We start from the raw sequence: 12,379 nt of genomic DNA, 5'->3' as shown, positions 1-12,379 counted from the left end.
CAGGTGGATGCTCCCGGGTCTGACTCTGTGCCTGCATCCCCGTCACCTTCAGGAAAAAGGCAGCCCTGCCCACACACACCGCCCTGTGAGCACTCGTGCACCCCTCCTGCCCCTGGTACCCTGCTGTGTCTGCGCTCCATCTTTTCTCACAGGAGTATCGGAAAGTAGGGTTAGGACTCCGTTTCGCATAGGAGGAGAATAAACGCACGTGTGCGCACAACAGTCTCAAATGGTAGCGAATCAGTGGCTGCCTGGAAACTGGGCTGGTCGCCCCTTCAATGCCACAGGCAAAGCGTTAGGTCTTTTTTCATTGAAATCTCGCTGGAATGTGACGCGCTCCCGGGACGGTCGCACGTGTGCTCTGTGTCTGTTACACTCAGCGCGCTGAGCGCGGCGTGGCTCCTTCATGACGTGGCGTCTGTGTGGCACTAGCGTACCTTCCTTGCCCTCCACCCTCCGCAAGTGTGTGCGCGCGCGAAGTAGAGACGTGCGTGGGGGGTGCGTCTCCAGCCCCTCCCCACACCCAAATGTGAGAATTTGGGAGCGTTTGTATTCGGGGTTGCCTTTCTTACACATCTCCTATCCAGAGTAGAATAGCATCCCTTATACATGTGAAGACTACAGCACAACTTCTCAAATTCCACCAAAGTAACGTCTCACTTTGTTTCTTTTCTAAGAAGTATAACGTATCACTTCAGTCCTGGAAGTTACTGCCCAGCAAGGCTGTGCCAGGGGCTGGTGCTGGGCTCCTGGCTCTTGGGGGCCGAGGGGACAGCTGGGTCACGTGACATAGACAGCTTTCCTTTCAAGGGTCCAACAGCTGGTGCCATGCAGTCAGCACGTCTGTGTGAAATGCACTGGTGTCGGGTCTGCTGCATTTTTCTTGCACTTTCTCGTTTGTGTGTTTATCAGAATTGTCATAGGCGTCCATATAAGTTTATCCCATGTCTTTACTTACACTGAATTATACCTGCTCTTCTTGTGGCTGCAGAGCTTCGAGCTGACCTTTCTTCACGCTGCGCTCAGCATGGGCGTGCCGCGCGTCACAGGCCCTTCCCTTCCTTGGGGCCCGGTGTTCCCTGCTGTAAACAGTGCTGTGTTAGCTGTCAGGCCTTTTCCGTGTTTTGTGCGGACTTGGAGGAAAGGTGGGCTGAGGGTCTGAGGCTGACGCAGGTGCTGGTTTGCTCTCTCCACTGCGGGGCAGCCCCTCCCCCTCCTCACTGTGCTCGGGGCCACCGCCTCCTTCGCTGGGCCCCGGTGCTCTCTTCTGTTCCCCACTTGCCTTCTGTCACTTGCTCCCTCTGTGCCTCTCCCTGCTGCTTGGAGAGACTAGCCTTTCGCAGGCTTCACGGGGCAGAGGGCGAGTCCCTCCCCTCCCTGTGGTGTAGGGACGCTGCGGGCACCGGCCAGCTCCAGTGCCCAGGGCGGTCCAGAGTCCTCCGCTGTCAGCCACTCGCCCCTTTGTGGCGGGCAGGGCGGCTGCTCCTGTGTGAAGTGCTTTTACTCCTGAAAACCAGTCTCTGAACTGCTTTTAAAAAGCACTTGAGTGCTATCCAAAAACCAGAATTACGACTTCAGCAAATTGATGTGAAGCGTGCGTCAGAATTTATTGCTAGCAAAGGAACTAGCAGGTGACAGAAGGGTGTATGGTGAAGAATGTATGAAGATGGAAGAGCTATATAGTTGGGAAGAAAGATGCTGCGTAAGCAGCTAGTTAAGGAAATACACACACACAAAGTTTTCATTTCAGAGTCATAAAAATGTGTCCACACTAGTCATTAAAATAGAAGTCTGTGACAGGATGGTATGAGGGGACAAGTGGGCCAGCAGAGGAAAAAGAAAACGCATCCAGGAAGCAGATCTTGAGCCTCGGGGCCGGCGGGGCCAGTTACCATGCAGACATGCGAAGAGTACCAGGCAGAGAGTTGCTCTGGTGGAGCTGCCTACCTTCAGTGATTTTTCTCATGCTGCAAACAAAGACACAATATAGCTTTCCCGTTTCTTAGTTTGGGGGACGTTCACTTTCTTCTGATAGGGCTGATGTAAGAGGATTGGAAAAACCAGTCTTACGGCCTTGAAGTGATTACCTGATTATAGCCGGTAGGACTTGCCGGAAATGGCTTCCTGGTGGATTAATTGAGACACGTTTATTTCCTGCTCAGTAAAAAAAAAAAAGTCTGGAGAACAGGCATCAGGGCTGGTGCGGCATCTCTGACCAACAAGCCAGTGGAGGAAGGTCCTGTTTCGTGGGGAGAGGGGAGGATGGGTGGGACAGCCGCCTGCAGCAGAGAAAACAACAGTTTACGCTCTTGTTTTTCTCTCAGATTTAGAGAAATAGCGGGATCCTTAGAAGCAGCACTTACAGATGTCCTGGAAGACGCACCAGGTAACTTCCTCAAAGTGACAAATGACAGGCTGTCACTAAGTGAGTTAAGTAGGCTCACCAAGTCATCTTGGGGACCTCAGTACCCTGGGGGCACTTTCACCTTTTCCTATCTTCCAGTAAGTCAGACCCAAAGACGTACTTTAACTTCTTTTTTAAAAAAAGGTTTATAAAGCTTCTTGCTGTACAGAGATGATAAAAAGGCTGCTTTAAGAACACAGGAAGGAGACCTCATTTTCATTCCTCAGTATAACGTGTCAAGGGGATATAACCGCTGCTGTGCTTAAGGGAGCAGCCCTTTTTGTAGTCCAGTGGCCACGCTCTGCTTCTCTCCCAAGCTGAGGTGAAGGACCAGGACGGCCTTCCCTCTGGGGGACGGCTCACAGCTGGGGCTCCTGGCCCCAGGCCTCCAGAGCCCTTGGGCCAGTCCTGGGACCGTGCGCAGGGGTTAGGATACACTTTCCAGACACGTTTGCATCATTTGCATCCCTACAGCCTCGCTCGTCTGTGTCGCGTTGCAGCCATCCCCGGTGGCCACTCCCCTAGTAGGTGGCTGTTCCTGTAGCCACAGAGGTCTTTGGGCAGCTCCACTCCACTCTCCGCTCCATTTCGTGCAGCCAAGTTCCATCTAAACTGCACTCTTTTAGCCTCAAAGTTAGTTTCCAGCTGTTTTTACCAAAAATGGCCATATGTAATCGACATCCTGTATTGAAGTAGCATATTCAGGAGGGGAGGAGAAGACAGGACAAATTCAGAACCAAAGATGAAACCCTTGCCGGTGACTGCCACTCCAGCTCGTGTTTGTTGATTTGGTATAAAGTGCCTGCTAACTGATGATTTCTGAATGCCGTTTATGTTTAATGTTTATCAAATGCCTGGGAGGGGGAGTCATGTAAAATTAGAAACACCTCCCTAAAGCTTTGCTGACCACGTAGGGTTCTTGAGAAGGCCACTGGCTTCACTCTTGGGTTGTACGTTGAAGATTTTAGCCGTTAGCCCTTCCGCTGAGATTCCTTAACCGTCTGTTTTTTGTCTAGCTGGAAGTTCGTACTGCCTCTTGGCTTCTCACAGGACGTGGAGCAGCCTGCAGAGGTGTTGGTCTGACCAGATGTTCCTGCCATCGCTGGCGCACCGTCTCTGGAGACTCACGCTGCAGACTCTGGCGCGGTACTCCGTGTTTGTCAAGGAGGTGAGGGCTGGCGGGTGGCTCATCCCTACTCAGGGCCGAAACGAATTAGAGACGGGTGAAGCTAAACATGCTGGGAGTTCTAGGGGCCGTGTTGTCATGAGAGGCTGATTCGGGGACTATAGGCCAGCGTCTCAGTTTCTATCCAGTTCCGCTTCTGGGTCTCCTTTTCACTCTTGCGCGTGTGGCCTTGAGGGGTGTCTGCTGTCATGTGGTCAGTGCTTTGTCTTTTTGAAAACCGCCACACCGACCACCTCATCTTTCCCTTCTGAAAACAAGAATCTTTGCCTCCCGACTAAAACAGAAATGCTCATTTTAATGAAAATGATTTTAAAAATGCGTATTTTCGTATTTAGTATTTGGAAGTGTAAAAACTCCAAGTGGTTGAGATTAAAAGGTAGTAAAATTAATTAACCTTCCCTCCATTTCAGAAGTAGTAGTTGGATGCATTAAGTGTCCGCACGCCTCTGATGGCTTATTAGATATTGTGCATAAAGCCACGGGAGTACTCGTGTGGTCCGCTGCTGAGCCCCCGGCCCCGCCAGGCCCTGCGCCCGCGTCTCAGAGAGGCCTGCTGCACAGACAGCTCGGTGACAGACGTACCCCCGCCACGGCAAGGTGATGAGTATAAAAGAGATGTGAGCGGAAGCTCAGGGAAGGCGACATGAGGAAGGCCTCATCCATGGAAAGGAAAGCACTCTGCCAGCTGGAGCAGAGTGTCTCAGTGGAAAGAGCGCAGGCTTTCAAGACAGCGTCACACCTTGGCTCTGCCACTCTTTATCTCATTTCGTGGTCTTAGGGAAATTGAGTCTCAGATTCTTCATCTGTAAAGTAGGAAAACAGCTTCTGTCTGTGCTTGTCGTGAGGAGTAGAGAGAGATTTGACCAGCCAACTGATAACCAAGGGACCTGGCAGACAGCGGCGCTCCACGGAAGTTCCTTTCCTCCTCCGCCTTTGCCTCTCTCTGCTCAGAGGGGTCTCAGGAGACCACCCTGCTCCGTGAAACTGTTCACGAAGACCGTGCAGTTCCTGGGACACGGTCGGGTTGGTACAATTCTGTTAGGCCTGGGCCTGCTACGTCACGCCCAAGCACGGTGCTAGCCAGTAATTCTTCTCACATCCAGAATATTCCATTCTCTTCTTGATCCCAGTGCACGTCTCGTAGGTTTCTTCCCCTTGTAGCAATCCATCCTGCAAAGAACACTTCTGTCATTTGTGTTATTTGAAGCATAATTGAGGTTTAGACTTTGATTTTTTTACCCTTAAGATGATAATAAATTTATTAAGTAAATATAGTAAATTATTTACCTTAAGCAGTTAATTAATTTTTTAAAATCTATGATGTTCCAGATCTTAATTTTCCTTTAGTTTAGGGGCCTGTTGTTTTATTTCTGCCTGTTACTTAAGTCAAGGAGGGGAAATGCACATGGGGTTGCAGTTGTCCTGTTTCTCTATTTTCCACACCTGCCTGGAGAGAGGGTTGTGGTGTTTTTTCATGAGTAAACTTTCACTGAATCCTTTGTGGACAGCTGGCATTTTATGGTGAGTCATTGACCTGTATAAATGCTCATGTATCTTGCTGGTGGAAACACGTTTAATCGTTGAAATCCTTTTTTTCAGCTTTTACTCAGGCCCATCTCTAATGAAAGTGCCAAGGATATTAAAAAGCCTTTGGTAACTGGCGGCAAAGATCCTTCGGTCACCCAAGGAAATTGCGAAGACCAAGGAAGCGGCCCTTCCGAAACGAAGCCCGTCGTCCCCGTTTCCAGCACTCAGCTTGTTTACGTGGTCGCAGACCTGGACAGGCTTCAGGATCAGGTGAGCCTGTGTCCCAGAGGGATTCTAAGTACCGGCTTCAGTGTGTGCAGCGTCTGGCCTCATGGGGCGTAGAATTGTGGGCCCAGGGCGCCCTGAGAGGACATCCGTTCGCCTCCCTTCTGGGTGGTGTTCCCGCTCCCCTACCCGGCGTGCTCGCTCCTCCTTGCTTAGCAGTCCCGCCTAGGACGTGCTGGCCCGCGGCCTCGGCTTCCCTTCCAGCAGCGACGCCACAGGCTTGCAGCACGCCAGGCACCACTGTTGTTTGCATTAGCTCGGCTTACTCTGTGCAGGCATGACCTTTAGTGGGTTGGATTTTAATTATTTCTAATTCACTTACCCAGTATTTCAGGGTAATATGTAATCTTCAGCTATACTTTGAAAGTGCTGACCTATTAACATTCCTTCCTGTTTTCTCCAAATAGATTCCATGTTCTTGCTTTTACTGTTGACAGAACTTTGTGGGATGCATGTATTTAAGTGCTGTGATATGTAATTCTGCTTTTCTCAAGTTTAAATATTCTGTGGTGCTTGGACAAATATTGTATGTTTGGAGCAAAAACGTGGTCTTTATCATGAGTTTTTTTGGTACTAGGGAGAGCTACAGAATAGAAAATGATTTTGCATATTTTCTGAGTCTGTTAATAGCCGTGAAAATGCTGTTTTCCGTGTTGTTGGATTCTTTCATAGTGAAGGCATTAATTAGGAATTTTGTTTTCTTCTGATGAAAATCACTGGAAGTTCTGAGTTTAGTTTTATCATTCATTAATAATAGTCTAGAGTTTGTAGATGCATAAAGAATTGACTCTTCCTTTGATTTATAAAAAGTAACTGAATATATAAAGTGCATATTTATTTCAGCTTCCAGAACTCTTGGAAACAATCAGGCCAAAACTTGAAGTGATTGGCTTTAAGAATTTTTCTTCTATCTCAGGTAAAAATGAATCTTTAGATTCAGCAAATCTTTGAATAAGAAATAATTTACAATAGAATTTTAGAGACTGTAGGATAAATTTTAACTAACCATTTTCTTCTCTAGTTGTAAGTCCTTGGTTGTTTCTGTATTCTGTTCTGTGTTTATAACTTCCTTGAATGAGGTATTTTGTTTAATTCTAATAATTTGATTTGATTTGGTTTGTTGTAGTACGCTCTCTAAATATGTTGACGGTATTTAAAGTAGAATTCATCCCTGGGCCTGGATAGCGTGATTAAACACATGCTTCTGTCTCTGCAGCAGCCCTGGAGGACTCCCGGCTGTCTCTGTCTGCCTGTGTGCCTGCCTTGAGTGACAGAATCACCCAGGACTTGAGTGAGTCTTGCTTCAGTCACCTGAAAAGTGCCCTGGAGGTTCCCAGGCTGTACCGAAGAACCAATAAGGTCAGTGCCCTCACTGAAAAGGATTTCGAGGTGGGAAGTATATATCAGGAAGGCCAGAGAGGGAGGGAGTGGTTAAGCGAGGGACAGAAATAGGCTCTCGGGGGGAGAATCCGTCTCATGGAGAGAAACCCTATTTGTGAGAAGGGGGCTCCTCGGTAGATGTGGCACAGACACAGCTTAGGTAGTTGGACTTGCACAGCACGGACTTCCGGCCTTAAGGAAAAACCGTATTGTCAAAGAAAGCATTTTAATAAAATATTTTTAAGTCCTACCCTTCTTTTGGTCTTCATATCTTATATTTGAAAAGATCTGAATTTACCTCATTTCTTTTATATTGTCATTGGAAGTACCTGTTTTCTCCTTTCTTTTACTGGGTAAGGTATAAAAAAAGCTGCATTAAAAAATATTAAAGGCATTTATAAGGTGAAAAATTAAGCTCACACTGGTGTTCAAAGTCGAGTTCTGTGTCCTCACTTTGTAGAATGGGGATTGGGGGATTTGTTTTTACCAGTGTTTTAGTTTTCCCTCTTGAACTCTCATTTTCATGCATTTATTTATGCTCATTTCATTCTTGCTAGTTCTCACTTATTTTCCCTCTAGATTTTCTTTTCTCCCAGTTGGATAGTTGGATTTTAGGCCATTTACAACTGAAATTATTCTCAGGAGCTGTGAGAATCTCCTGCAGCATTGTGCTCCTTTGGAATATCCCGGAGTTCCTACAGACACGCCTGGTGCGGGCGGGCCACGTCTTTGTTGTGCGCTGAGCCTGCGGCCTGGTCTGCTGTCGGGGTTACTCTTCCCACCCGGCCCGTGTTCTGGGTGCAGCGAGCGGCTGGGCTGAGTGCTGAGCTGAGACCCAGCTCACCTCCGCTGGGGCTGTTCTCCTTTTCCTTCTAAAATCTGGGACACGCAGCAGAATTCCCACTTCTAGCGAGAGTACCTTATCTCCCGATTTTCTGGTCTGAAGTGGGAGAGACCTATTTTATTTTGCCAAATTCACTACTTTTCCTTTAGGAATCTAGCAACTTTTCCCTTTCTCTTCAACGGGGTGTTACACTTACCGAGCGCTTGCATCGTGGGTCAGACACCGTGCTGAAGACTTTATACCCTCGTTAGTCCTACAGAGTGAGTGCCCGTGTCCTTACTCACGGATGAAGAAACCAAAACTGAGAAAAGTCAGACACCCTAGATCCTGACCTCTCAAATGGTGGTCTGTTGACCAGCAGCGGATGGTCACTGGTGGGAACTTGTTAGAAATGTGCCATCTCAAAACTTGGCCCGTTCCCCTCCCTGCAGCACACACACCGAATCAGACCCGGGATTAACGAGGTGGCCAGGTGATCCGTGTGGGCACCAGGTTTAGGGCACCTGAGTCCAGTCGGCTCCGGGCATCGTCCTCCCCGGCTCCCTCTTGGTCTCCAGGGGTCTTTCTGTGGACAACGCTTGTATGTGTCTCCAGACTGGTACCTGCGTAATGCCCTTTTGAACGTGAGGTTTGGGTAACTTACTCTCTTCCTTCCTTTTGTTTTTTCTGTTCATCTCTAACCCCTACCGACATTATTCCAGGAGGTGCCGACGACCGCCTCCTCCTACGTGGACAGTGCTCTGAAGCCGCTGTACCAGCTTCAGAGCGGGCACAAGGATAAGCTCAAACGAGCCATAATTCAGCGGTGGTTGGGAGGCGCTCTCTCCGAGAGCACGCATAAGTAAGTAGCTTAAAAGCGGACTATTCTGGACTTTCTTAGAAAAGCCCTAAGCCAGAGATCACTGGGACCATCACAGGCTGCTTGTACGTAAGGTAGTAAGAACATCCAGTGGCCTCATCGCTGAACAAGGCAGGGTGCGGGCACTCAGTCCCTTCCCGGCTGTGCTCGCTCCACCCCACCCAAGGCTCTGCCTGGCCTCGCCCAGCTCACACACCTTTCGGGGCCCAGGCACATTCCACAGTCCCCCGGGCACACTGCCTTGGACTGTCCTTAACGTCGCTTCATGCAGGAATGTTCTGCGAGTCCAGGCACGCTTTCTCCTTTCAGGTCCTTTCTCTTCAGCTCTGTCAGTCCATGATGTCTCCAGTCATGCCACATAATCAGCAGACTTGGCTGGGGAGACCAGTGTAATCAAGGAAGCGGAAAGGCTCATTGCGCGGTGTAATGACAACTGTTGAAGGATGGGTGTCAAAATCCTAAAACTAACGAGAATAGGGGAGGTCTTCAGTATCACTGTGGTCGAACGTCTCTTCATTTCCGATTCCCCCTACTTTTCCCCAAATCCAGCACTGAGTTATGTCAGAAAGTATATTATTTGATTTTATTGTTGGATTTTGTTTAATTATTAATTTTGCAGTACTATTTTGTTTCTTTCGACTACTTATGAGTTAAGCAGCATTTGTGAGTTAACTTAGAACATAACAATGAGTTATCATACTGTTTCTGTGGGGAAATGTATTCCAAATGCCAAGTAACCAGCTTGTAAACAAAATTTTGAAATATAACTCATTTATAATTTGGAAATTATATTGAAACTAGTTAAAGGCAATTAGTTTTATTTAAGAGCTCTGAAATACGTTTTAAAAGATGAGCTTTTCCTAGAACTGACGACAAATGGGTTTGTCCCTTGCATTTGGGGAACGAGCCGCAGCTGCTCACCCCGACACAGGAAAGACAGCTTGGCCTGTGATTCTCGCATAGTGTTCAGGGCTGAAATTTTAGACACAATTCACGTACGTAGTTCTCATGTTCCGAGAGGATGCAGTGCTAGACAGTCAAGACCCTGTTTTTCTTTCAGTCTTGAGAAACAGTATTTTCCGTGGCTGGTTTTTTGTTTTTTTTTTTTTTTACTGGAATTGAATTTTCATCTTAAAAATCCCTGTTTTGGTCCACAAAGCTCGTGGGCGTGTTTGGCATCGTGTCTCTTTCACCAGTCTGTGTGTCTCGTGCCCAAGGTACTATGAGACCGTGTCGGACGTCCTGAACTCCGTGAGGAAGATGGAGGAGAGCCTGAAGAGGCTGAAACAAGCCAGGAGGACCACTCCCACCACCCCCGCTGGGCCCAGTGGCGGCGGCATGAGTGACGATGACAAGATCAGGCTGCAGTTGGCCTTGGACGTCGCATATTTAGGAGAGCAGGTGACTCGAGCGCCGCCGTCCTTCCAGGGGGCCTGACTCCATATTCCGAGGGCCCGGCAGCCAGCTGGTGGTGCACCTGAGCCCAGAGATGCTGGGAGGGACCGGGAGTCCATTCCCGGTGCTAGAAAAGAGGGCCAGGGCCCCAGACACTTGAAGGAAGAGGACGTGCCCCTAGGGAATATGAGAAAGAAAAGACAGACTTTTTGAGGTCCAGGGAATTGACATCCTCTTGGCTCGCTGGCATTCATGTTCGCGAAGCCGCTGGGGGTGAGCCCTTGGGCAGAGATGGTGTCCTTTTGGTCCACTGCCTGGAACGTGCCTGATACGTCATGGGTGCCAGATAAGGGTCTTTTGAGATATTTGTTAGTTTGGCTTTAGAATAACTAGAGAAGCATCAGGCCGTTGATTTCTCAGTGCGGTGCTTGAAAAATAGCACAGCTTCTTTGCTTCCCTGCCTGCGTTTTGTAGGTTTTCTATAAAACACAGATTTTGGAGTCACGGCGTGTGGGTGGACATTCACGTAGGTACCATCACGTAGGGGCAGGTGTGGATTCCACTCAGGGCCTTCCGTCCTCACAGACTGTCAGAGCTTTGGGGTGTTCAGAAACTGGCTTTGTCAACTGCTTAGGTTGTCTGTAGCAGTAGATCCTCAAGGAAGACCTTTTTGCGAGAGAAAAAGAAGTGAGATCATAACATTCCCATCAGAAGATGCCTTGTTTTCTAGTCACTCTTTCATACAGTTCAGGGTCATCACTGAAAATCTAAATTTTTCCCCTTTCGGGTGAATTTAGAGATGCATTCTGGCAGAAGTCCATTGCCTTGTTTCCTTATTTCTCAAGAGAAACTTAGAAGTCTTTTGACAGGCAGGAAAGTTGGTTATAGACACATGAAGAGCAAACAAGCAAAAGAGTTGTGGGCCGGGGAGGGAAGGGAAAGGCAGTCCTCGACCCCAGCCCCCAGACGAGCCACAGCACGCCACCAGAGACTCAACACTCGGTCTGGGTTTTTCCAGGTCCGCTTGTGCACGCGTGTGCGGTGTAGTTCGTGACGGCTGTTGGGTTAAGGTGGGAAGGACGCTGCGTGCTGCGTCTCTGTCACTGAAATAATCCACAGCAGCTGCTGTGCAAAGCTGTTTGACTTCATCAGCTTCTGAGAAAAGGTTGTGGATGGCACACTAAGAAATGAAGGTCTCAGGCCGGTGGTTTTTTGAAAATGCTCCACTTGAAAAAGTACTTTATTGTTTCTCTTAGTGTGAGTTTCCTCTTCCAGTTCACAGAAGAGGCTCTTGTCCTGGTGAGAGTCTGATTCAATGAACTGACATAACTTAACACTGGCTTCTTAGAAGGACCCCCCGAAATAAATTCTACGATAAGGAAATTTTTTTTTACTTCATTTATTTGAAAGGAAGGAATACCCTACCAGTCATTAGGGAACTGCCTTTTTCTGGTTCCGCGGAGGGTGAGGTGAGGGTGGATGTTTTGTCTTCTTCTTTGTAAGAGTCTCTCCACGTTCAGCTCACCTCGCAGTAACTTGATTCATCCCCGTGGCCTTTGCAGATCGAAAAGATAGGCCTGCGGACAAAGGACATAAGAAGCTTTCCAGCTCTTACAGAGCTTGTTGCTGCTGCTACGGACCAGGCAACGGCGGAGCAGCCTTAAGCATCTTGGAAGAGCCCAGGGGAGAAGAAGTTGGGCCTCGCGCCTGCAGGGAAGAAAGCGGCTCTGTTCTCTCACGGCCTGCAGCCAAGAAGCGCTCGCACGGGTCCCAGCAACGCGCCAGGGCAGCCTCCCCCCGCAGCCTGTTTGGGTTTCCTTTCACCCAAAAAGAATACAAAAGCCTTTTTCCGTTGTATGGAAGATAGTTTTTAACTAAGACATTTGAAACTTTCTACTATAGTTTACAGAGCAAATTATTTTATTTTTATCGTAAATCTTAGCGTGGCAGAGCTGATTTCTAAGATATGATTGAAGGAAATATATATATGAATATAAAAAGTCGTCTCCCTGATCCTGCAGTTAGAAGTGGCCGGCTGCAGAGGGGTGACCATACTGTGTGCAAATGCCCTTCTCCACGATGAAAGTAACTGCCCACTTGCTGACTTTGTAGAAGGCGCGGTCCTGGTGGCTCCCATTCCCCCGTTAGGCGTTCAGGAACAGTGCACGTCACCCAGGCCTCTGTCAGGAGCGAGAACCAGCGGGGGGATTGGTCTCCTAAATAAAAGAAGAGTCTGCCAAAGCCTGTGTGCCTCTAATGTGTGAATTCCGCACAAGGCAGATGCTCCTCAGTCATGCCTGTGACGACACGCCCCCTCTTCTGGCACCTGCAGGGTCCCGTCCGCCCAGAGCCTCCCTGCAGGCGCGCGGCAGTTCCGGGCCGGGGGAGGGTGACCCGGTGCACCTTCCCGGCAACCTCCTCCTGCGTGTCGGGGCGGGGGAAGAGTCGGGAGTGCTGGAAGGAGGTGCTGACAGCACGTGGCTGGTTCGTCGGCTCACG

At 48.8% G+C, this 12,379-nt stretch overlaps 1 protein-coding gene across 3 annotated transcripts in view; it reads left to right on the top strand.

Annotated features, from left to right (window-relative positions):
* The window catches only part of COG2 (component of oligomeric golgi complex 2), a 40,702-nt gene extending 28,531 nt beyond the window's left edge, over positions 1-12,171 (top strand). For 2 of the 3 annotated variants that reach the window (XM_061182740.1, XM_061182724.1), the window contains 8 exons: positions 2,325-2,386; positions 3,421-3,572; positions 5,190-5,387; positions 6,246-6,318; positions 6,619-6,761; positions 8,328-8,467; positions 9,703-9,886; positions 11,443-12,171. In XM_061182740.1, the coding sequence (XP_061038723.1) occupies positions 2,325-2,386; positions 3,421-3,572; positions 5,190-5,387; positions 6,246-6,318; positions 6,619-6,761; positions 8,328-8,467; positions 9,703-9,886; positions 11,443-11,544 (1,054 nt within the window). In that variant the 3' untranslated portion in view covers positions 11,545-12,171. The remainder of the gene's footprint in view (positions 1-2,324; positions 2,387-3,420; positions 3,573-5,189; positions 5,388-6,245; positions 6,319-6,618; positions 6,762-8,327; positions 8,468-9,702; positions 9,887-11,442) is intronic. The other variant, XM_061182731.1, reaches the window with a different exon arrangement.
* Positions 12,172-12,379: the final 208 nt, after the last annotated feature.

The sequence above is a fragment of the Eubalaena glacialis genome, chromosome 1, assembly GCF_028564815.1.
Source record: "Eubalaena glacialis isolate mEubGla1 chromosome 1, mEubGla1.1.hap2.+ XY, whole genome shotgun sequence".
NCBI lineage: Eukaryota > Metazoa > Chordata > Mammalia > Artiodactyla > Balaenidae > Eubalaena > Eubalaena glacialis.
This window is presented reverse-complemented; position numbering and strand designations above follow the sequence as displayed.